This window comes from Phyllobates terribilis, unplaced genomic scaffold, assembly GCF_046119375.1.
Source record: "Phyllobates terribilis strain yellow unplaced genomic scaffold, ASM4611937v1 Scaffold_5__5_contigs__length_657084704, whole genome shotgun sequence".
NCBI classification, from domain to species: Eukaryota; Metazoa; Chordata; class Amphibia; order Anura; family Dendrobatidae; genus Phyllobates; species Phyllobates terribilis.
The window spans coordinates 366507857-366533752 of NW_027362765.1; the positions used below are offsets into that span (position 1 = coordinate 366507857).

General features: G+C 44.5%; 1 protein-coding gene across 3 annotated transcripts in view; it reads left to right on the forward strand.

The window, feature by feature from the left end:
• The window catches only part of SORCS1 (sortilin related VPS10 domain containing receptor 1), a 951041-nt gene that overhangs the window by 698711 nt on the left and 226434 nt on the right, over positions 1 to 25896 (forward strand). For all 3 annotated transcript variants that reach the window (XM_073684756.1, XM_073684757.1, XM_073684758.1), the window contains exon 7: positions 16955 to 17073. In XM_073684756.1, coding sequence (XP_073540857.1) covers positions 16955 to 17073 — 119 coding nt within the window. The remainder of the gene's footprint in view (positions 1 to 16954; positions 17074 to 25896) is intronic.

The following is a 25896-nucleotide window of genomic DNA, read 5'->3' on the forward strand; positions in this document are numbered from 1 at the left end:
AAAATTCTCAATTCATTGGTAAAAATCTGTATTCAGTGAAGACATAATGTTACATTACTGAGAGAAGAGATGACAACTGGTGCTGATAAGATTCCATGTAGAATGGAGGGAGGAGCTTGGCCTCAAGCTCCTCCTTCCTCTCCTCTCTCTCCATAGAGCTGTACGAGCACCAGCTGTCATCTCCAATCTGAGTATCTTCACTGAATACATAATTTACCTGTGAATTGAGAATTTTGGAAATGAATGATCCATCCAGGAGGAGGATGAAGCAGATTTCTTTGATAACATATATTACAAAGTTTCTTATTTTCTTATTTATGAAACAAAAATGTAAGCGACGTTTAATTTTTAACACATGTATCGTTTTGCATTAGCTGATTATTTGCCTTCTTATAGAGGTTTTAATAGAAGTCATTCTCCTCAACAACAAACCCCACAGTTCACTCTCCCCCGCTGCAGTGAAGTCAGACATATTCCTCCTCTAATTTTATATGAACAAAGGTCCAAGTCCAAGCTGAGATACTTGCAAGGTTCCATCCAGTAGAGCTGCCTGGTACAGTCCTACAATTAATGGGATACAGGAAAGACATCGAGCGTAAGGGGCAAAAAGAATAATGGCTGTCCTTGCTGTTCTCATACCCCTGATGAAAAGTCTTAGCGCATACTTCCCAACTGTCTCAATTTACACATGATCGTCGCAAGAAAGGAACCTCAAGTGATAAAGGATGATACATATTCACCAGACAGTACAGGAACAGCAACGATTCAGTAGAGCTGGATATGCGGACAGGCACTTTGGAATAGTAGAGCCAAATGAACGGAAAGCACTTTGCAATAGAAGAGCTCCGTAGCCAGAAAGGTACCTTGATTCAGGAGAGTAAAGTGTGCAGACAGCGCCTTGGAACAGCAGAGCTGAGATGGTATACAGGCATCTTGGTATAGCAGAACTTGATTTTTCTATTGGCTCATCTGAGTGTAGGCACATGGTAGACGTGTATACTTATTACCTGAATACTCTGGCAACATGTAACCGTCTGAGCCAGCCTTAAAAGGCCTAGGATTGTGAAATCAGTGTTGAACGCTGAGTTACCATATTAGCCTAATGTGTAATAGAACAGGCCACCCAGGAAGGAAGAAACACAAACTGGTACTAGAGTCATAATAGATGAGCAAGAAAAAAGTTTGTATTCTAGCTTCTCCAATTTGCATATTTTACATAGGACGAAGCACCATGTGAAATATAAGCTAAGTTTCTAATATTACTGTAATTCCATCTGGATGCAAACTCAGTGCTTACTTATAAAAAACAAGGACATGTGCATCCTTGCAAGCTTTCCATAAAAATCTCACTTACACTCTACAGGAGAGAGAGGACCCTGCTGACCATAAGAGCTTACACTCTACAGGAGAGAGAGGACCCTGCTGACCATAAGAGCTTACACTCCACAGGAGAGAGGACTTCACTGACCACAAGAGCTTGCACTCTACAGGAGAGAGAAGACCCCACTGACCATAAGAGCTTACACTCTACAGGAGAGAGAGGACCCTGCTGACCATAAGAGATTACACTCCACAGGAGAGAGGACTTCACTGACCACAAGAACTTACACTCTACAGGAGAGAGAAGACCCCACTGACCATAAGAGCTTACACTCTACAGGAGAGAGAGAAGACCCCACTGACCATAAGAGCTTACACTCTGCAGGAGAGAGAGAAGACCCCACTGACCATAAGAGCTTATACTCTGCAGGAGAGAGAGAAGACCCCGCTGACCATAAGAGCTTACACTCTACAAGAGAGAAAGGACCCCACTGACCATAAGAGCTTACACTCTACAGGAGGGAGAGGACCCCACTGACCATAAGAGCTTATATTCTACTGGAGAAAGAGGACCCCACTGACCATAAGAGCTAACACTCTACAGGAGAAAGAGAGGACCCCGCTGACCATAAGAGCTTACACTCTAGAGGAGAGAGAGGACCCTGCTGACCATAAGAGCTTACACTCTACAGGAGAGAGAGAGGACCCTGCTGACCATAAGAGCTTACACTCTACAGGAGAGAGAGAGGACCCTGCTGACCATAAGAGCTTACACTCTACAGGAGAGAGAGGACCCCACTGACTATAAGAGCTTACACTCTACAGGAGAGCGAGAGGAACACACTGACCATAAGAGCTTACACTCTACAGGAGAGAGAGATGACCCTGCTGACCATAAGAGCTTACACTCTACGGGAAAGAGAGAACCCTGCTAACCATAAGAACTTACACTCTACAGGAGAGAGAGAGGACATCGCTGACCATAAGAGCTTACAATCTACAGGAGAGAGAAACAGGACCCTGCTGACCATAAGAGCCTACACTCTACAGGAGAAAGAGAGGACCCTGCTGACCATAAGAGCTTACAATCTACAAGAAAAGAGAACTCCACTGACCATATGAGCTTACATTCTACAGAATGGAGAGAGGACCCTGTTGACCATAAGAGCTTACACTCTACAGAAGAGAGAGAGAGATGACACCGCTGACCATAAGAACTTACACTCTACAGGAGAGAGACAGGACTTCACTGACCATAAGAGCTTACACTCTACAGGAGAGAGGACTTCACTGACCATAAGAGCTTACACTCTACAGGAGAGAGAAGACCCCACTGACCATAAAAGCTTACACTCTAGAGGAGAGAGAGGACCCTGCTGACCATAAGAGCTTACACTCTACAAGAGAGAGAGGACCCCACTGACTATAAGAGCTTACACTCTACAGGAGACAGAGAGAGGACCCAGTTGACCATAAGAGCTTACACTCTACAAGAGAGAGAGGACCCCACTGACTATAAGAGCTTACACTCTACAGGAGACAGAGAGAGGACCCAGTTGACCATAAGAGCTTACACTCTACAGAAGAGAGAGAGAGGACCCCGCTGACCATAAGAACTTATACTCTACAGGAGAGAGAGAGGACTTCACTGACCATAAGAGCTTACACTCTACAGGAGAGAGAGGACCCCGCTGACCATAAGAGCTTACACTCTACAGGAGAGAGAGGACCCCACTGACCATAAGAGCTTACACTCTAGAGGAGAGAGAGGACCCTGCTGACCATAAGAGCTTACACTCTACAAGAGAGAGAGGACCCCACTGACTATAAGAACATACACTCTACAGGAGAAAGAGGACCGCACTGACCATAAGAGCTTGCACTCTACAGGAGGGAGAGAGAGGACCCCGTTGACCATAAGAACTTACACTCTACAGAAGAGAGCGAGAGGACCCCGCTGACCATAAGAACTTACACTCTTCAGGAGAGAGAGAGGACTTCACTGACCATAAGAGCTTACACTCTACAGGAGAGAGAGGACCCCGCTGACCATAAGAGCATACACTCTACAGGACAGAGAGGACCCCACTGACCATAAGAGCTTACACTCTACTGGAGGGAGAGGACCCCACTGACCATAAGAGCTTACACTCTACAGGAGAGAGAAGACCCCACTGACCATAAGAGCTTTCACTCTACAGGAGAGAGAGGACCCCACTGACCATAAGAGCTTACACTCTACAGGAGGGAGAGAGGACCCCGTTGACCATAAGAACTTACACTCTACAAGAGAGAGAGAGGACTTCACTGACCATAAGAGCTTACACTCTACAGGAGAGAGAGGACCCCGCTGACCATAAGAGCTTACACTCTACAGGAGAGAGAGGACCCCACTGACCATAAGAGCTTACACTCTACAGGAGAGAGAGGACCCCACTGACCATAAGAGCTTACACTCTACAGGAGAGAGAAGACCCCACTGACCATAAGAGCTTACACTCTACAGGAGAGAGAAGACCCCGCTGACCATAAGAGCTTACACTCTACAGGAGAGAGAGGACCCCACTGACCAAAAGAGCTTACACTCTACAGGAGGGAGAGGACCCCACTGACCATAAGAGCTTATACTCTATTGGAGAGAGAGGACCCCACTGACCATAAGAGCTTATACTCTACTGGAGAGAGAGGACCCCACTGACCATAAGAGCTTACACTCTACAGGAGGGAGAGAGAGGACCCCGTTGACCATAAGAACTTACACTCTACAGAAGAGAGCGAGAGGACCCCGCTGACCATAAGAACTTACACTCTTCAGGAGAGAGAGAGGACTTCACTGACCATAAGAGCTTACACTCTACAGGAGAGAGAGGACCCCGCTGACCATAAGAGCATACACTCTACAGGAGAGAGAGGACCCCACTGACCATAAGAGCTTACACTCTACAGGAGGGAGAGGACCCCACTGACCATAAGAGCTTATACTCTACTGGAGAGAGAGGACCCCACTGACCATAAGAGCTTTCACTCTACAGGAGAGAGAGGACCCCACTGACAATAGGAGCTTACACTCTACAGGAGGGAGAGAGAGGACCCCGTTGACCATAAGAACTTACACTCTACAAGAGAGAGAGAGGACTTCACTGACCATAAGAGCTTACACTCTACAGGAGAGAGAGGACCCCGCTGACCATAAGAGCTTACACTCTACAGGAGAGAGAGGACCCCACTGACCATAAGAGCTTACACTCTACAGGAGGGAGAGGACCCCACTGACCATAAGAGCTTACACTCTACAGGAGGGAGAAGACCCCACTGACCATAAGAGCTTACACTCTACAGGAGAGAGAGAAGACCCCGCTGACCATAAGAGCTTACACTCTACAGGAGAGAGAGGACCCCACTGACCATAAGAGCTTACACTCTACAGGAGGGAGAGGACCCCACTGACCATAAGAGCTTATACTCTACTGGAGAGAGAGGACCCCACTGACCATAAGAGCTTATACTCTACTGGAGAGAGAGGACCCCACTGACCATAAAAGATTACACTCTACAGGATAGAGAGAGGAGCCTGCTGACCATAAGAGCTTATACTCTACTGGAGAGAGAGGACCACACTGACCATAAGAGCTTACACTCTACAGGAGACAGAGAGAGGACCCTGCTGACCATAAGAGCTTCCACTCTACAGGAGAGAGAAAGGACCCTGCTAACCATAAGAGATTACAATCTACAGGAGAGAGAGAGGACCCCGATGACCATAAGAGCTTACACTCTACAGGAGAGAAAGGACCCCAGTGACCATAAGAGCTTACACTCTACAGGAGAGCGAGAGGACCCCACTGACCATAAGAGCTTACACTCTACAGGAGAGAGAGAGGACCCCGCTGACCATAAGAGCTTACACTCTACAAGAGAGAGAGGACCCCACTGACTACAAGAGCTTACACTCTACAGGAGAGAGAGAGAGGACCCTGCTGACCATAAGAGGGTACACTCTAGAGGAGAGATAGGACCCCACTGACCATAAGAGCGTACACTCTACAGAATGGAGAGAGAGGACCCCGTTGACAATAAGAGCTTACACTCTACAGAAGAGAGAGAGAGGACCCCGCTGACCATAAGAGCTTACACTCTACAAGAGAGAGAGGACCCCACTGACTACAAGAGCTTACACTCTACAGGAGAGAGAGAGAGAGAGGACCCCACTGACCATAAGAGCTTACACTCTACAGGAGAGAGAGAGAGGACCCCGCTGACCATAAGAGCTTACACTCTACAAGAGAGAGAGGACCCCACTGACTACAAGAGCTTACACTCTACAGGAGAGAGAGAGAGAGGACCCCACTGACCATAAGAGCTTACACTCTACAGGAGGGAGAGAGAGGACCCCGTTGACCATAAGAGCTTACACTCTACAGAAGAGAGAGAGAGGACCCCGCTGACCATAAGAACTTACACTCTACAGGAGAGAGAGAGGACTTCACTGACCATGAGAGCTTACACTCTACAGGAGAGAGAGGACCCCGCTGACCACAAGAGCTTACACTCTACAGGAGAGAGAGGACCCCACTGACGATAAGAGCTTACACTCTACAGGAGAGAGGACTTTACTGACCATAAGAGCTTACACTCTACAGGAGAGAGAAGACCCCACTGACCATAAGAGCTTACACTCTAGAGGAGAGATAGGACCCCACTGACCATAAGAGCTTACACTCTACAGAATGGAGAGAGAGGACCCCGTTGACCATAAGAGCTTACACTCTACAGAAGAGAGAGAGAGGACCACGCTGACCATAAGAGCTTACACTCTACAAGAGAGAGAGGACCCCACTGACTACAAGAGCTTACACTCTACAGGAGAGAGAGAGAAAGAGGACCCCACTGACCATAAGAGCTTACACTCTACAGGAGAGAGAGAGAGGACCCCGCTGACCATAAGAGCTTACACTCTACAAGAGAGAGAGGACCCCACTGACTACAAGAGCTTACACTCTACAGGAGAGAGAGAGAGAGGACCCCACTGACCATAAGAGCTTACACTCTACAGGAGGGAGAGAGAGGACCCCATTAACCATAAGAGCTTACACACTACAGAAGAGAGAGAGAGGACCCCGCTGACCATAAGAACTTACACTCTACAGGAGAGAGAGAGGACTTCACTGACCATAAGAGCTTACACTCTACAGGAGAGAGAGGACCCCGCTGACCATAAGAGCTTACACTCTACAGGAGAGAGAGGACCCCGCTGACCATAAGAGCTTACACTCTACAGGAGAGAGAGGACCCCACTGACGATAAGAGCTTACACTCTACAGGAGAGAGGACTTCACTGACCATAAGAGCTTACACTCTACAGGAGAGAGAAGACCCCACTGACCATAAGAGCTTACACTCTATAGGAGAGAGAGGACCCCACTGACCATAAGAGCTTACACTCTACAGGAGAGAGAGAAAACACGACTGACCATAAGAGATTACACTCTACAGGAGAGAGAGGACCCCACTGACCATAAGAGCTTCTACTCTACTGGAGAGAGAGGACCCCACTGACCATAAGAGCTTACACTCTACAGGAGAGAGAGGACCCCAGTGACCATAAGAGCTTACACTCTACAGGAGAGGGAGAGGACCCCACTGACCATAAGAGCTTACACTCTGCAGGAGAGAGAGGACCCCACTGACCATAAGAGCTTACACTCTACAGGAGAGAGAGAGAGGACCCCACTGACCATAAGAGCTTACACTCTACAGGAGAGAGAGGACCCCACTGACCATAAGAGCTTACACTCTACAGGAGAGGGAGAGGACCCCACTGACCATAAGAGCTTACACTCTACAGGAGAGAGAGAGGACCCTGCTGACCATAAGAGCTTACAATCTACAGGAGAGAGAGAGAGGACCCCACTGACCATAAGAGCTTACACTCTACAGGAGAGAGAAGACCCCGCTGACCATAAGAGCTTACACTCTACAGGAGAGAGAGGACCCCACTGACCATAAGAGCTTACACTCTACAGGAGGGAGAGAGAGGACCCCGTTGACAATAAAAGCTTACACTCTACAGAAGAGAGAGAGAGTACCCCGCTGACCATAAGAACTTACACTCTACAGGAGAGAAAGAGAACTTCACTGACCATAAGAGCTTACTCTCTACAGGAGAGAGAGGACCCCGCTGACCATAAGAGCTTACACTCTACAGGAGAGAGAGGACCCCACTGACCATAAGAGCTTACACTCTACAGGAGAGAGGACTTCACTGACCATAAGAGCTTACACTCTACAGGAGAGAGAAGACCCCACTGACCATAAGAGCTTATACTCTACTGGAGAGAGAGGACCCTACTGACCATAAGAGCTTACACTCTACAAGAGAGAGAGAGGACCCTGATGACCATAAGAGCTTATACTCTGCTGGAGAGAGAGGACCCCACTGACCATAATAGCTTACACTCTACAGGAGAGAGAGACTTACTCAGTGACTCCGTAGATGGAAAACAACAATGCTGCACAATCTATGTTCCACTGAGAACCGCTGCGCTATGGTGGCCCCGGTAATGACCACCACTGTACAAGGTGTGATAATCCGCTAGATGTCAGAGCTTCAGAGCATTATGGTGAAGCCGTGCAGCAATGCTAAATGACATTTGCAACAAAATTACTCCCATAGAAGAACTAATCTCACCATTCAACCCTTGATTTCCTTGGTGGCTACACAACTGAAGGTTCTTGGTAAAGCAGTGGTAGAACCAGGACATCTTTTACCAGTATTGGGCCAATGTAGCAATCATAGAATCATAGAATGTTAGAGGTTGGAAGGGATCTCCTGGGGCATCTGGTTCAATCCCCTGCTCAATGCACTAAACCATCTCAGACAGATGTCTGTCCAGCCTCTGAAGACTTCACGTGATCTAGACTCTATGCTTCTCTTAATACATCCCAGAACTGTGCTTGCCTTTTTTGCTGCTGCATCACACTGTTGACTCATGTGCAGTCTGTGATCTATTAGTATACCCAAGTCTTTTTCACGCGTGCTGTTGCTTAGTTCTATTCCTCCCATTCCGTTGATGTAATTTTCGTTTTTCTTGCCCGGATGTAGAATCTTGCATTTCTCCCTGTTCAATACCATTCTGTTAGTCGCTGCCCATTGTTCAGGTTTAACTAGATCCTTCTGAATCCTTTCTCTATCTTCTCGAGTGTTAGCTATCCCTCCTAGCTTTGCATTGCCTGCAAATTTGATTAGTTTCCCTTCAGTTCCCTTATCTAGAACATTTATAAAAAATGTTGAACACCACTGGGGCCAGGACAGAGCCTTGTGGTACCCCACTAGAAACACACTTCCGATAGGATGTTCAAATGATCACTGATGTGCCAACTCATATATGTCATCACAATGCCAAATGGGGGCATCTTCTTTCTACCTTCGGTCTTGATTGATAACACTTCATGGCAAACCTTGAGCTGCCGAAATGCCAAGATATGACTTGGATCTAACGTTGGGCATTAGACACCCAAAAAATACAATAATCCGACACCTCAGTGGTCCTAAAATTGATGGATTATGGTATGGGAATTATAATACCTAGTCGGACATAATGGAAAGTTGGAAAGTTCCTGCTCTCACCTCCTGACCCACGTGAGCCGCATCTAATTGGATATAACTGTGGAAATGCCTTCAGTTATGGAACACCGAAACTGACACTAATGAGGCTCAAATGTAATAAATGAAGCAAAGGGATAAGTGAATTTATCTCGGATGCCTCAGCATCTCATAAAATGATTATGATTCTGCTGTCTACCGTTCCTTCTTTTGCCGATGGCTGCAAATGAGGCAAGGATGGAGGGGCAGCCGGAGTAAGGAATCCGCAGACACCTACAGACAATTAGCGCTCATAGGCAGCAGTGTCGAGATGCCAACCACTGCCACAATGAATTGTCGTATCCAGTCCCGCTCACTCGCAGCTTCCTCCATGACACAAGTCGTTTCCGTTTAATCTTCCCTGGAAAATTTGACTTGATTTGGTTAAATCTACATGATTGTTGTCAATTACCTGCGTCAAGATCTTAGCATGTTTGCAAATGTCATGAAGAAAGTTTCCCGGGGAAAGTTTTGTCACTCTTATTTCTATTAAATCATTTTTTTTTTTTTCCCTATTCTAGGTCACTTTTTTTTTTCTGACGCACAATGTAAGTCTCAGGAATAGATGGTGCGACTCTGCGCTGTGCGAAGATCGAAAGAGCGAAACAATGCACTTTAAATAAACCAAAGTCAATAGAAATGTGCAATCTGGAAATAATTGAAACAAAGTTTATTGTTTTAAAAGAGGAACTGCCTCAATTAGTTTCCAATGTGCTTCGCTGACCGCAGACACAAGGAACGTGATTGACCTCTGGGGGGCTGAAACTGGTTCTTACTTCACAAGTTGGAAAAGTCATTCGTAGATGGAGTCACTTTTCTACAACCCGGAGCTGCTAGACACCTTATGGGTCTATGAAAATTTTGCAATTTTTGATTTTCCTCCATTTGCCGGATGAATAACTGCCGTGGTGACCAATTCTGTATGTTTTCATTGGAGTTAACTAGGCTAGCCTAAGGGACTTAGGGGCGGACATATCATTGGTTCAACCTGGGCGCAAGAATGAAGGGGGCCACTGGTACCTCCAAAGCAGGTGGAATTGTGCATTATGACGAGCTATTGGACTGCAAAGGGCTCATATATTGGTCTTGGACAGGGGCCATTTTCCGTCAGCGGACTTAGTAATTTTTTGCAGTCACCATCTTGAAATGCTCCTCATGGGTGCATGGACTTTTGTTCATGAAATCCACAGGTCACACAAGGAGAAAATGCTGGGAGAGGATAAGAGGGGAAACACAAAACTTACAACCTACCACCCAGCCAAAAAGGCTTTAGACTGATTTGGAAGGGTTTTATTTAGCAAAATCTGGAAATTCAATGTTTATTTTGATTTTAGTCTTTTTTGGACTATAAGGTGGACAAATTGAGAATCGCTAAAGAGCCTCCACTAGTAAAGTGTCTTCAGCTGCGGAGCTTCTTATACATTTATGCTACAAGTTGGATTCTATTGATCATCTGAATGATCAGACAAGCTGTTATGACTGCCAAAGAACATTCACATGGGAAACATACAAACCAGGGAGACAAATTCCTAAAGCTGACAGATCCCTGTTCAGACTAGGAAAAGCCCTTCTCTGACCCTGGTCTGTCACACAATACAACTGCAACCAACACAAACTACAGCCAAGTGAATGAATCTGACAAAGTCTATCACCAGCAGGAAACACCAGTGGGGAAAAGTATTTAAAGCTGCACCCGAAAGGTGATAGGACAGACAAAAACATGATACCCAAAACTGACAGAAGCAAAGATAACAGAACTAAAACACCCAAAACACCAGTAGGGGAAGGTATTTGAACCTGCACCCAAAAGGTGATAGGACAGTCAAAAACATGATACCCAAAACTGACAGAAGCAAAGATAACAGAACTAAAACACCCAAAACACCAGTAGGGGAAGGTATTTGAACCTGCACCCAAAAGGTGATAGGACAGTCAAAAACATGATACCCAAAACCGACAGAAGCAAAGATAACAGAAGTAAAACGCCCAAAGAAATGGTGAATCTGCTGTGGTCCAGTACAAAGTGACACCGACCACACAACACAGAATCAAGGGCTCGAATCCAGAAGCATTATGTGACAATGCCATCAGCTCAGCGTTATGTCTCACCTAGTGAGGTGGCTCCTCGAAGCCTTTGGTCCACATGAGTAGATATTGTTCAGCATGGGCAGATGATGTTGGTAAAGCAGCGAGATCCAGATGGAAAACTGGAGCATTGATGGCCGAACTGGAGCAGAAAACTGGAGTCACGGAATGAAATGTATCTGAGCTGAGTGAGACAGGAGGATCTATTGGAGGACTGGACTAGCGATGTAACACAGAGCTGACACCAGACCTCCAAGGAAATGGGCCACCAGGGAAATAAGCGTTCACCTCTCCACTACTATAGACCTTCATGGAAGCCTTGATTCACCGTCCTGCATTCTGCACCTCTATGGAATCAGCTGTGAATGGTCCATTGCACGAGACAAAGGAGAAGAAACATTTCCTTCGGCATTGTCTCCTTTCTGAATCTTTGCCCAATTACCAATGGTCTTCATTGCAAAAAACAGAAACTATTATCTACACCAACGAGGAACATACAGGAAAGAATCAACACAACCAAAATAGCAGAGCGGTCATACAGTACAATATAGAGAAACGCCTGCAGTTAACACTGCGCCATCTGCTGTCCTTAGCATAAGCCTGCAGCTGTTGTTTACCCCAGCATACCCTAAAACTAGATGATGGTTTTCCCCCTTTTTATAATCAAACCCCTCATTAGCTGAGGTCATTATTTATAGTGAATAGAATAAGAATCTCATGAAAAGTATTTAGGTCTTTACAATGTTTAATTTGAGTTTAGCAGCCGGAGTAATAGATGACTGGAGCCGTAGAAAGGTCTTAATTTGCCTTGACATTTTCATGCTGATGACATTTTTGAAGCGCGGTTATTATTGTGTATTCTGTGTTCTTGCTTTCACAATGTACACTGATGTCAACTTCCATCATTACTGATGGCGAAAAAAGAGAAAGGTTCATCAACCTGCTATTCATCTAAGATGACATCAATCTACAGGATAAGGAGCCGATGGCATCAGATTTACAGGGGTTTTACAGGATTAGAAAAAGAGATCACTTTATATATATATATATATATATATATATATATATATATATATATATATATATATAAATAGCGCCACCCTTCTCTATAGGTTTAGTGTGGTATTGCAGCCCAGTACTATTTACTCTAGAGCTGATTAAGTTGCAATTTTGAAATAGACACCTTAAACACTCAAAAATGCCGTACCAAACTTGCACGGCGGTGCATCCTCTTCTTCTACCTTGTTCACACTGTACCAAACTTATATGGCTGTGCATCCTCTTCTTTTACCTTGTTCACACCGTTCCAAACTTACATGGCTGTGCATCCTCTTCGTTTACCTTGTTCACACTGTACCAAACTTACACGGCGGTGCATCCTCTTCTTTTACCTTGTTCACACTGTACCAAACTTATGCGACTGTGCATCCTCTTCTTCTACCTTGTTCACACTGTACCAAACTTATATGGCTGTGCATCCTCTTCTTTTACCTTGTTCACACCGTTCCAAACTTACACGGCTGTGCATCCTCTTCGTTTACCTTGTTCACACCGTACCAAACTTACACGGCTGTGCATCCTCTTCTTTTACCTTGTTCACGCCGTACCAAACTTACACGGCTGTGCATCCTCTTCTTTTATCTTGTTCACACTGTACCAAACTTACACGGCTGTGCATCCTCTTCTTTTACCTTGTTCACACCGTTCCAAACTTACATGGCTGTACATCCTCTTCTTTTACCTTGTTCACATCGGTCCAAACTTACATTGCTGTGCATCCTCTTCTTTTACCTTGTTCACACTGTACCAAACTTACACGGCTGTGCATCCTCTTCTTTTACCTTGTTCACACCGGTCCAAACTTACACGACTGTGCATCCTCTTCTTTTACCTTGTTCACACCGTTCCAAATTACATGGCTGTGCATCCTCTTCTTTTACCTTGTTCACACCGTTCCAAACTTACATGGCTGTGCATCCTCTTCTTTTACCTTGTTCACACCGGTCCAAACTTACATGGCTGTGCATCCTCTTCTTTTACCTTGTTCACACCGGTCCAAACTTACACGACTGTGCATCCTCTTCTTTTACCTTGTTCACACCGGTCCAAACTTACACGGCTGTGCATCCTCTTCTTTTACCTTGTTCACACCGTTCCAAACTTACATGGCTGTGCATCCTCTTCGTTTACCTTGTTCACACTGTACCAAACTTACACGGCGGTGCATCCTCTTCTTTTACCTTGTTCACACTGTACCAAACTTTTACGACTGTGCATCCTCTTCTTCTACCTTGTTCACACTGTACCAAACTTATATGGCTGTGCATCCTCTTCTTTTACCTTGTTCACACCGTTCCAAACTTACACGGCTGTGCATCCTCTTCGTTTACCTTGTTCACACTGTACCAAACTTACACGGCTGTGCATCCTCTTCTTTTACCTTGTTCACGCCGTACCAAACTTACACGGCTGTGCATCCTCTTCTTTTATCTTGTTCACACTGTACCAAACTTACACGGCTGTGCATCCTCTTCTTTTACCTTGTTCACACCGTTCCAAACTTACATGGCTGTACATCCTCTTCTTTTACCTTGTTCACATCGGTCCAAACTTACATGGCTGTGCATCCTCTTCTTTTACCTTGTTCACACTGTACCAAACTTACACGGCTGTGCATCCTCTTCTTTTACCTTGTTCACACCGGTCCAAACTTACACGACTGTGCATCCTCTTCTTTTACCTTGTTCACACCGTTCCAAATTACATGGCTGTGCATCCTCTTCTTTTACCTTGTTCACACCGTTCCAAACTTACATGGCTGTGCATCCTCTTCTTTTACCTTGTTCACACCGTTTCAAACTTACATGGCTGTGCATCCTCTTCTTTTACCTTGTTCACACTGTACCAAACTTACACGGCTGTGCATCCTCTTCTTCTACCTTGTTCACACCGTTCCAAACTTACACGGCTGTGCATCCTCTTCTTTTACCTTGTTCACACCGTTCCAAACTTACACGGCTGTGCATCCTCTTCTTTTACCTTGTTCACACTGTACCAAACTTACACGGCTGTGCATCCTCTTCTTTTACCTTGTTCACACCGGTCCAAACTTACACGGCTGTGCATCCTCTTCTTTTACCTTGTTCACACCGTTCCAAACTTACATGGCTGTGCATCCTCTTCTTTTACCTTGTTCACACCATTCCAAACTTACATGGCTGTGCATCCTCTTCTTTTACCTTGTTCACACCGTACCAAACTTACACACATTTTGGCCCCACTCTAATCACAAACTAATAGACATGAAGGGTAATCAATGATGACAATCAACTGTCACAAAATCTTTTCTCTTTGCTCTATGTAGAGTTGGACCCAAGAGCAAAAACATTGTGTCGCCTGAATCAAAGGAAACCCACATCATTTTGGGTCATCGTTTTCCCCATCAATCGAATCTTTCATGCAAGTAATTTTTCCACCCACAAAGAAGTTAATTTCCCCTGGTTTGTTCTTCTCGTGGATTCCTCGGTCAGATTAGACCGTAGACTTCCTCTTCCAGTTGGCTTGGGTTCGATGAGCTTATCTCTCCGTTACCGTGAATATAAAGTACAGCATTTTTTGTAAATTTCGTCTGGACTTCTAGTAATTTGATGGCGGAGCTGCGAGGATTTGAGCCTTGTGTTCTCTGCCAGAGAATAAGCAAGCTGTCTACGGACACGGAGGTGTTAGCGGGTCTGTCGGCAGCAGCTGGTAGAGCATTTATCTTGTCTGCATCCCTAGCTGGGAGGTCATGGCTTGAATATCTCCATCTGTCTCCGGAACTGATCCCAGATTTATTTCTTTAAGGAGCCATTGGCACCTGAACTGCAGAACAACTGAACGCCAATTCACCTGCAATTATCTGCTCCTTTATGCGGAGAACGCTTTTTGTTCTGTTGATGGAAGGAAGTGTGAGGGGAATTCTTGTAGAAGCTGTTTTACCATTTGATTCATTACTTGAGTCCTCTGCTTGATATCTTGAAGTGTATTGGAGAGTTTGGGGATTCACTTTGTACAAGCATTAGCAAGGGGGCCGATTGGCTTTTCTTAAAGCGTACCTGTCATTTCCAGTGACTGTTCATGAAAAGCTTTCATGTGTGAGCACATGAGGAATTACACTATTTCTGGCCAATTTTACAACTTGTACCCTGCGTTTTTCACCACTCCCAGCTGCCCTGCAGGCCCTGTCTCTAATTATCAGCTTAGTCTGATATAGTCTCTCCCAGCATACACAGGTATGAGGGATTCCTGCTCTTCTATTTCTATTTAGCACATGTTCAGAGGCAGTAGCAGCTTGGGGGTATTATATAGCAGTACTGAGCAGAGTAACTGTGAATCCAGTGCTTCAATTAGATAAAATACTTACTAGAAAGCAACATGCAGGAAATTATATATCAGTACTGAGCAGTGTAACTGTGAATCCAGTACTTCAATGAGATAAAATACTAGAAAGCAATATGAAGGAAATTATGCATCAGTACTGAACAGTGTAACTGTGAATCTAGTACTCCAATGAGATAAAACACTTACTAGAAAACAACATGAAGGAATATATACATCAGTACTGAGCAGTGTAACTGGGAATCCAGTACTCCAATTAGATAAAACACTTACTAGAAAACAACATGAAGGAATGTATACATCAGTACTGAGCAGTGTAACTGTGAATCTAGTACTCCAGTGAGATAAGACACTAGAAAACAACATGAAGGAAATTACACATCAGTACTGATCAGTGTCACGGTGTAACCAGTACTCCGATGAGATAAAACACTAGAAAGCAATATGAAGAAAATTATACATCAGTATTGAACAGTGTAACTGTGAATCCAGTATTCCAATGAGATAAAACACTTACTAGAAAGCAACATGAAGGAATTTATACATCAGAAATGAGCAGTGTAACTGTGAATCCAGTACTCAAATGAGATATAACACTTACTAGAAAGCAACATGAAGGAAATTATACATCAGTACTGAGCAGTGTAACTGGGAATCCAGCACCAGGGTGAGAAGTGTGGGTAATGTGCTCAGTTCTCCAGGACGAGATATGCTTTCTTTGGCCAACAGATGAGGATCCAGAAATAGTGTCCTGCAATCACCCCTCATTATTAACTCTTACTCTCTAATAATGTACATGAAATAGGTTTTATAAAAGGATACAACTTTTTAGCCCTGCAATAAGGTTTATATTTTGCTGTGAGTTTCTATGTAATCAAGACACAGTAACAGCAGAATGGAGGGTGAACACTAGCTCTGGGAGTAGTTTGAGTCAGGAAAAGAACTAATGGAGTCTTTTTGAGGTGCAAAGTTAGAGAAATAGACAGAAAGTGGGTAGGTGGAGATGCTGGGTATGTAGTAATGAGATGTCAGGGGATGTAGTAATAACCCACAGGTCAGACTAATATGAAACCAGTACATTTGAATCCCATGATACATTGAAAAAACAGCTGCACAGAGACCTCTGTTGGGACTTTTACAGCTCAGATACTTTTTATTCTTATTTTTTCTGTAAATCTTGCTTTTAAATGTAACAATTTCACAACTTTTTTTTTATCTAGTTCTGAATTCTCCCAGAAAGCGATGACACTCAGCAAGCGGTATTGATAATTCTGCCAGCAGGGATAATAATAGTATCTGAATGATACCTTGTGTCAGGATTGACTTTATGAGGCAGGATGTATATTTCTGGGGACGATGGTGTAGACTGTTACATGCAGAACAGACTTTCTGCACTCTGATTTCGTCTTGCAAAGTGATGTGTTTGACAATTTAACTCATTTTCAGCAACAGTAAAATGCTTTGATTGCAACAAAATGTAATGACGGTAAAGAAATGTGGATGTCGATTGACTCTTGTTCTGGATTTCAGATGCTCAGTACATCGTCTGTAAGATGAACAATTGCTCAGAGACGGTGAGGATGAAACCATTCGCTGGATACATTGACACCAACTCCCTCATCGTCCAAGATGAATATGTCTTTGTCCAGGTAGGTCAATACCAGCCTTCCCTATAGGATGTGTCCTTGTTCAGAAGATCTCTCAAAATATTGAAAAGTTGTCTTATTATTTTGAGCAAAAAGTCATATTTTCTTACTGGTGATTTATAGTTTGTGTTGGGCTTGTGCAAATATTCAGAAGCTCATCGGTATTGGCAGAGCTTCAGTATGAGGCATGAGAAATGGACTGAGGAGAAACCTCACCAGCCCTGGGAGAGAAGGTGGATCTGTAGACACTGATAGACAATCCAGCTAAACTGCGGTCACTGATCGTTGCTGAGCCCGAATAAGACAAAGCTAATATACATCCCAGCCCCCCAAAACTGCTGCAGCCCCCGGTGCACTGCACAAATAGCCTGGTGCCGCACAGTACTTAATGATGCGATGCTGCCTGTGCATGTACATAACATTTAGAGTACTGTGCAAAATATTGCTCATATAGACCATTGGCGGCCAAATCCAGTACAGGGGCCCACCGGGAGATTCTCCTGTTCTCCTATCGACCAGTCCAAGCCAGCTGACAGCTCCCTCTGTGCCCTCCAGCCTGTGTCCTCCTCTGTTGATCGTCGGCCAATCGTATAATTATCCGGACGATAGGGGGCAGCAGAGAGCGGTTCACTCCAAAGATCACAGCGGGTGATTATGAGTGACTCCCGGCCTGTGATATTTGTGATTATTCTTGACAAGCTAGTTTTAATCATCAAAACCCCCCAAAAATACAAAAAAAACCTGTTTACTGTATTTTTTGCCTTGCTTTTGAACTCTCTCATTGCTTTCTATGGGTAAAAAAAAACTTTGCAAAAATGATGAAAGTATTGACATGCTACAAATTTAAAAAGTTCTTAAATTCAGTAAGGAAAAGAAAATCTTGGGGCTTTTGCTGGTACTGTAAAATGCAAGTTTTTTTCTGCATAAAAAAACACTACAAAAACACCACGTGTGAACATAAGCTTAGTGGAGCTTTTCTTTTCTTGAAGCATTTTGGATGAGTTTTTTTCCTTAAAGAGGTTGTCCGCAGGGTACTTTACATTCGCCTCCTATTGATTTGAATAGGGGGAGGATGTATAGTACCAAAACTCAGTCACTAATAGAAGACGGCAGGCTCAGCATGAAAGCACTTCCAGGCGGCGGCCGCCATCATCGACACCGACAGCAACTGATCGGCGGGGGTGCCGGGTGTCAGACCCCGTCCGATCAGACATTGGTGACCTATCCTTATCAGTACTTTGCATGATTGATGGGCAGTCTGTTTGATCGAATAAACTGTAAACCAGCATATTACTCTATGTGTGACTATGGGTGGGATTCGGCCAGTCCAATCGCCCCGATCCTTTTGTTCAGAGAGGAGATAAGGTAGACAGTCTCTTATAGAGAACACAGAGCCAAGAATTCCTGTATGGGTGAGGTTAGCCCCAGTGTCGAAAATGTATGTTTCATCAATATCGGATTTATACAAATGTTAATATTCATTATTTCCTTTCTGAGACATTCAGGCTCAGCTGGCTATTGTAAATATAACATTTCCTCGCAGGCAGCCCAGGTGTCATTCAGAATGTATTTCCTGAAGACACAGCCTCTTACACTTGGTTATATATGCATAAACACAGGTTCCCTTTTGTTGTCCAACTCTCTGAAAAAGACTTCTCCTGCCTCAATTACCTGCCTATTTTATAGCATAGCTCTTTGTCTATGCACAATATACATTCTCAAGGTCTTTGTCCTAAAAGAGGCTCTTGCATGTTAATTAAGCTGGTTCCCTATTCAGCCACATTCAGTTCCCTACTTGAATTAGTCTATTGTCTAATTCTAAGAGACTGTCCGCTCTTGTTTCCTTACTAGAAATCTGTGTGATAAGAGAAAGGAGGGAGGGGGTGGTGAGTGACTTCAGAGATTTTTAATATTTTCTATAACAGCTTTTTTTAAACATGTCCTCCACTGTCAAATTTTAATATTTTTATAAACATGTACTTTTGACAAATCACACATGTAAAATGCAGCAAATAGCTGAGTTTTATATGTAGCATTTTTCCTACTAAGGGGAAAAGTTTTGGTTGCAGATAAAAGCACCACGTATGAACCTAGCCTATGACTCCTGAAAGATGGAACATTTTACAATCTTGGGGTCACATTTGTAACAGAGAGGACAAAAGTGGTCTAAAATCCTGAAACTCATCCTCCATTGTCTTATGGGAGGGAAACCCTACTCGGTAATAGCAGCTTTGCTCCTGTCTGACACTGAGGACCGGGCTGGATGTGAGCTGCCACTTCTAAGGAATGTATCAAGGAAAAGCAAATCGATTGTAAGCAAATGGAATTTCTTTAGAATTTCACAAAGATTTGTAAATTGTAGCAAATCTAAATTCTATTAGTGTTAATCCAGCAAAATAGCTTTCTCAGGCACCTGCTCCAATCTAGATACTGTATATAGATGTGTAATACGGCCATACCGATGAGCCGTATTGATGAGCGCGGTATCATTCAGCTCGCTGATTACTTCCTATTTTTTGCACTATTTATTTTCCGATTTATTGCCCAGTTGTATCTAAGTCATGCAGATTGCATCCATTGCTTATGTATTCACTACGGGCCACTTGCAGCTTTATGGCTGCTCTTCCCAAGTCTTTCCCAAGTAGCCGCAGTGGGCCACTTCCCTTTGTCTTACCTCTCTCTAGACACATGATTGGCATATGGCCTATCCAGCTTGAATACCGCCTGATCGTGCACCGACCTGGATCCTGAGCAGTGTGATAATTCACTGAAGGGTTCTCAGGCTTGATCCATGACTTGGTTTCTCAATATCGCCTACACCAAGTAATTAGGTTTTCTTGCAGTAAATGAGCAATATGCTTATCTCTTCTCTACTAATTGTATCCCCTGAGCTTAATTGTTTGCTTCACGCTGGAGAATGTTTTGGAAGGCGCTTTTGGCTGCAAAATGATTGTATCCATCTGAAACCACTCATTCCTGAGTTTTCATGGTGCTTCTTTCCTAAAGTCTCAGCGCACAGATGTAGGAGGCTTTAAATAGCTTGAAGGCATTAAGATTAGGTCACTTTGAGTTAATCATTAATGATGAAATCTCTTTATAATCAATGGCTCCTATTCATTACAACTCTGCAAAAATTAAACTTTTGGCGTTTTTTAACGACATTTTTTTGCCCAACTCCGACATAGTGAGCAGAGCCTTGATGAAACGGGGAGTGACGAGGCGTGGTGGTGACAAAGTCCTGATGAGCGGTGGCATTCCTTGTTGGAGTAAGATTTGCGTCTCTTAATGAATCAGACACCCTGTTCTCCACCCCACCCTGCCCCCAGTACATTACTGTGCAAAAGCTTTGTGCCCCCCTAAGCCGTGGACTATAACTACTCCGAGTCCTTTCTACCAGTCCAGTATTGAATCCCTTATCCCCCAAACAGGTATTTGTATTTAAATTTAATGTAACATTTAGCAAAAAAAATGGTTACATTTTTGTATATTTTTTATCTTTGTTACATCTGTGTATTTTATTACCCTAGCTATAAAATTGAAAATTTCAACCTAACTCAAACCCTATCCCTAACCCTAATAGCTCTTCAGCCTCCATCATCTTGGTTGCTGCCTACGCAGAGCACAACAGTCGAGAGGATTTTGTTATCGGCTCCTTTGCTCTGCATGGATGACAAAGATCTTTCCATTATACTGAGGGCTCGTTCTTCTCGGTAACTCTACAGAATGCAGCAACTGATGACAAACTCATCTCAACTTCTGCGTTCTGCATAGGAACTGGTGACCGCAAACTAAGATGACAAAGCAGCTCACGAGAAGGGAAGACGTCCATAGAACTTAGCACCCGAGACAACTGTCCATGTGCTTCCCCCCTCGCTACTCAACGGGACCACTGGTTTGGCAATCCCGAAATCTGCACCATAGCTCTGAATTCACTGCGACGTCTGAACTCTTACAATAATCCAAGTGGTCATTACCATTGAAGGTTGTGCACTTCTTCTCCCCCATGTGTTGTGTTGCATTAATTGTGTGAGAAATAAGAAGAGCTGTATTTCTAGCGTCGCGGCGTCCACTGGCTAAAGCTTCTCGGCACTAATGGGCTCATCCATATGTATGCGGCTTGTTTTCTGCACAGCCGCAGTTAGCGGTTCACTACAGATGACGTGTTTCGGGGAATCGGTACTGGCATCTGTCTCCGTGTTTGCCGCATCCTTTTATTAAGATGTCAACATTTCTCTGCAATATTCTTTCATTTCTCTAATTGTGTTTTTTTTTTTTTCATTATTAATATTTAACCATTTGTCTTCTGCAGCCTAAGTGTATTAACAACTAAAAAATAATTTTTTGGATTCAATTCATCCCGAATCACCTGAAAAGATTGACTCGTTATGAATCAATTTCATTGCAAGTTCAAAGTGACCCAATAAGATGTTTATTATGCATCAATGTCTCTCCAGACCCCAAAGCATAATGAACAGGGAACTGGGGAGGGGTTGGGAAATAGTAAAGGATTATACTCACCTATCCTAGGCACCCTTACCTGCTCTGGTCTTCAGGCCGGACCTTCCTGCCTCCAGTTTTCAGATCTTTTACCCTCCTCTGTATTTGGATCTTTTGGCTCTGACTGGACCTCATGTGGTCACATAGAGCCTGGCGCATGCATTGATGTCCGCTGCATCCTACAAAGACTGGAAGATGCGAAGACTAGAGAACCGGACAGGAAGCTGCGGTGGCAGGACAGGTGAGGGGAAGGCCTAGGACAGGTAACTATAATTAATTATTATTTCTTAACCTCTTCCCAGAACTCAAAAGAATTTAGCAGAATAGCGCCTGACAGCCATTTAGTGGATTTTTGTGAATCGAAACAAAATTTGGACTCTAATGACTCCGAATTTTTCAAAAAATTCATCACAAATTGGACGATTCACTTATCTTTAATTACGACACATTGCAAGCTGCTCAATGCTGCACAATGTCAATCATCAGTCTGTATCAGCTCAGATTTCAGCTTCTCCTGTTTTCTCCTAAATGAGAATCTAAGATCAGCCTTGACTTTGTGATTTGCTATGATCAGGATCGAGCTTAGATTATGTTCAGGAGGGGCTGGAGATTGAGCGAACAGACAGACCTATTTTTGAGATTGGCTCTGAACAGCATTGAGCAGCTTGCAATGTTGTAATACATAAAAGCTGCAGAATCCAAACAGTTAAATATTTCTAACAAAACCAGTTAGATGTTTTCTTTTTTTATTTTCACATAATAAATATAAAGGACTCCAAATTTTCACCAAGACAACATATTAATAAAAACATGCAGCAAGCATGGAGACAGGTGTCAGGACTAAGCTAAGTACAAATGCCCTTAAACAAGTCATCTCTAGTGAACCGCTAACTGCTTGAGTACAGAAAATAAGCAGCATACATATGTATGAGTGCATTAATGCAGAGAAGCACGATCCGTCCAGTGTTCGCAGCTCTGCTAGGCATACAGCCTTTCAACAAGACAAATCATGCACTTCCTACAGCTTTATTTGAAAAAAATGCTATTTTTCTTCTGGCTTGTGGAAAGTCCAAAAGAATGAGCCATTAGCCATCAATATTCACTAACTAGGTGCAAGTGACGGGTGCTCTTCTCCTAATATCACATTCTTCATGGACTAGAGGGGTTACCAGGAATTTCCCAACTCAAAAGAAATTCTGTAACTGGATCCCATCGACCATGTACATTTATAATACTTGTTTATGCAGCAGGGGGTCTGCGGATCCAGGTTCCTGCCCCCTATACATCTTTTATACCCACACACCTACTAATATGCATGATGTACACAGTAACCAGAACTGCATCTCTGACCTGGTGCGCTCAAAGGAACCAATTGTGATCACATGGTCTTATATCGAAGACATTCTTGATGAAGACAAAGAATTTACAAAAAAATATTAAGTAAGAAATAAGTACAATGTTGGTCGTAAAATAAGACTTAAGGGCACCTGACATCTAGAGTAGGTTCCACTAAATGTAATGAGTAGTGTTGAGCGAACATGCTCGACACTGCTCGGTACTCGCCCGAGCATCTCGCTACTCGGGATGTGCGGCGAGCACCGAACATTTCCCGGTTACTCGGGCGGGAGCTCGGGTCTCCGCCCTGCATGTTTGGCGCTCTTTACAGAGCCAATGAACATGCAGGGATTGCCTGCCAGTCACTGTAATGCTGCAGCCATGTTGGTTGTGGGCATTACAGTGATTGGCTGGCCGCACAGCGTCACCTCGAGTATTTAAAACCGGGCGCCGCCATCTTGGACACAGTCGCTCCACATCAGACAGTGTAGGGAGAGTGCTGCTTAGCTAGGGAGAGATTTATACAGTGAAATAGGTAGTGTAGGGTCTCTAAAGCCTGCAAAATCAAACAAACAGTCCTTCTGAGGACTAATATCCATCCCAGATATCAGGCAGGCAGGCAGGCTGTATAGGAGACGCAGTGGTTATACCAACAAACACTGCATTACAGTCCTGTGTGCTGCTGCTTCTCAAATTGCTAGACTTAGCCCCAGGTCTCAGGGGCCAGGAAAAATCCTTTTTTTTCATCTAAATCCTTTTTTTAAAATTTTTGCCTCAGTCAGACTGTACAAATACCCGTCTTATTAACCTTTTGGTATCCCGCCCCCCCCCAAAAAAAAAAAATTGGGTGTGTCTGTGAGTGTTCAGACACAAATATATCTGTTTAAAAGAGTCTGGTGTAGGCCACATAACTATAACTGTGGTTTTGCAGTTCCACGGTTCAAATCTCTGTATTATCCACTTTTTTGCCTTTTTTCCATAAAAAAAACAGTTTGAGTGTCTCGCTGACTGTTCAGACACCAACATATCTGTTTAAAAGATTCTGGTGTAAGCCAGAGAAATAGAACTGTGGTTTTCCTCTTCCACGGTTCTAATCTACTTTTTATTACCCTTTTTCCATTGATAGTGCGAGTGTAAGCTATTTTACTTCATTTACAATGGGCAAGGCGCGTGGCAAGGGACGTGGAACTGGACGTTCTGGTGATGGTGAGTGTAGAGGACGGGGCCGTGGCCAAGGTGAAAATGTGCCACAACCAACAGCCACATCTTCTCGCTCCCAGTTCTTGACCGAATTACTAGGGAAGCACACTACAACACCAGTATTGCGAACTGATCAGTGGGAACAGGTTATTAATTGGATGGCAGATAATACTTCCAGTCACCTGGGCACCACCACCTCCGGTCTGTCTTCCACACGGTCAAGTTTTAGTAGCCGTGAGTCTCGACCGCATACTCCTCCTCACCCTGATGCTCCTTCCTCCCACCATGCCGAGTGTCGTCAGACAGCAACTGATCCCACACTTGGACACTCTGAAGAGCTGTTCACTGGTCCATTTCCATATTTGTGCCCCTCGCCTGCTCCGCTTGAAGTGGTGGAAGAGGAGATCCCATGTTGCGATGGCCAAATATTTGAACAGCCACGGCCACAGGAAGGCGACGCTGGCAATTTGTCACAAGAGGTGGACGATGACGAGACACAATTGCCACGAAGTGAGGAGGAGGACCGTGGTGCGGAAGTGGAAGAGGAGGAGGTGGTGGATGATCTAGTAACTGACCCAACGTGGCAGGAGGACATGCAGAGCGAGGCAGCAGCACACAGGGGGAGGGAGGCAGAGTACCCCAACAGGCAGGAAGAAGCAGTGTGGTGGCCGCACACAGAAGGCAGGCAACCGTTCCCCGAAACACCAACACGAGGGACGTTGCCAGTACAACCGGTAGGTCTTCCAGAGTCTGGAATTTTTTTAAAGACTTTGCTGATAACCCCAAAAAGGCCATTTGTACAACCTGCCATGCCAGCATCAGCAGGGGTGACAAAACTACCAGCCTGACCACCACCAGCATGATCAGGCACATGGTAGCAAAGCACCCTACCTTGTGGGGCGAACCCCAGGGTCCACGACCAGTGTTAGCGGGTGTCACCACTGCTTCTTCCGCTGTTGTGCGTGTAAGAGAACCCCCTGTTGTGTGTGCAAGGCAACCCCCTGTCCATACTGCATGTAAAGATGCCCCCTCCTCTCAGTCTTCACTTGTTATGGCAGTTTCTCAAGAAACAGCATCAACGTCCACGTCCCACCGCAGCGTACAATTGTCCATATCCCAGAGCTTTAAATGAAAGCGCAAATTCGCAGCCAACGCTCTACAGGCCACAGTCCTAAATTCTCACATTTCACGACTGCTTGCATTGGAAATGCTGCCTTTTAGGCTGGTGGAGACGGAATCCTTCCGCAATCTTATGGCGGTGGCCGTCCCTCGGTACTCGGTCCCCAGCTGACACTTTTTTGCCCGGTGTGCCACAAGCACGTGTCCCAAAGCATCTGCCATGCCCTCAACAACGCAGTTACTGGGAGAGTCCACCTGACAACGGACACGTGGACAAGTGCTTGTGGCCAGGGATGGTACATCTCCCTGACGGCACCGGAAACGGCCCCATTTCTGATGGGAGCAACCTGCCCTCCTTTGTCCCCTGTACGAGCAGCATTCTACACCTTCGTGGGTGAGTCTTTTTGGTCATGTTGGTGACATATTATATGATGAATTCAACGATACACTTTTTTACCTAACTGACCTGACCCCCATTTTACTGTGTAGTACTTCTAATGCTCGCTTGTACCACCCTTCCTGCCCTCTCCTTTTTCCTATCTTCTTCTTCTTACTTACTCTCTATCATTTTTTTGGGATGGTATCTCTAGGTGAAGTGTCATACCCCAGTCACTGACCTGAGCCCATCCTGTGACGTTCATGTATTTTCATGGTTCCCCCCAGGACTCAATTCCT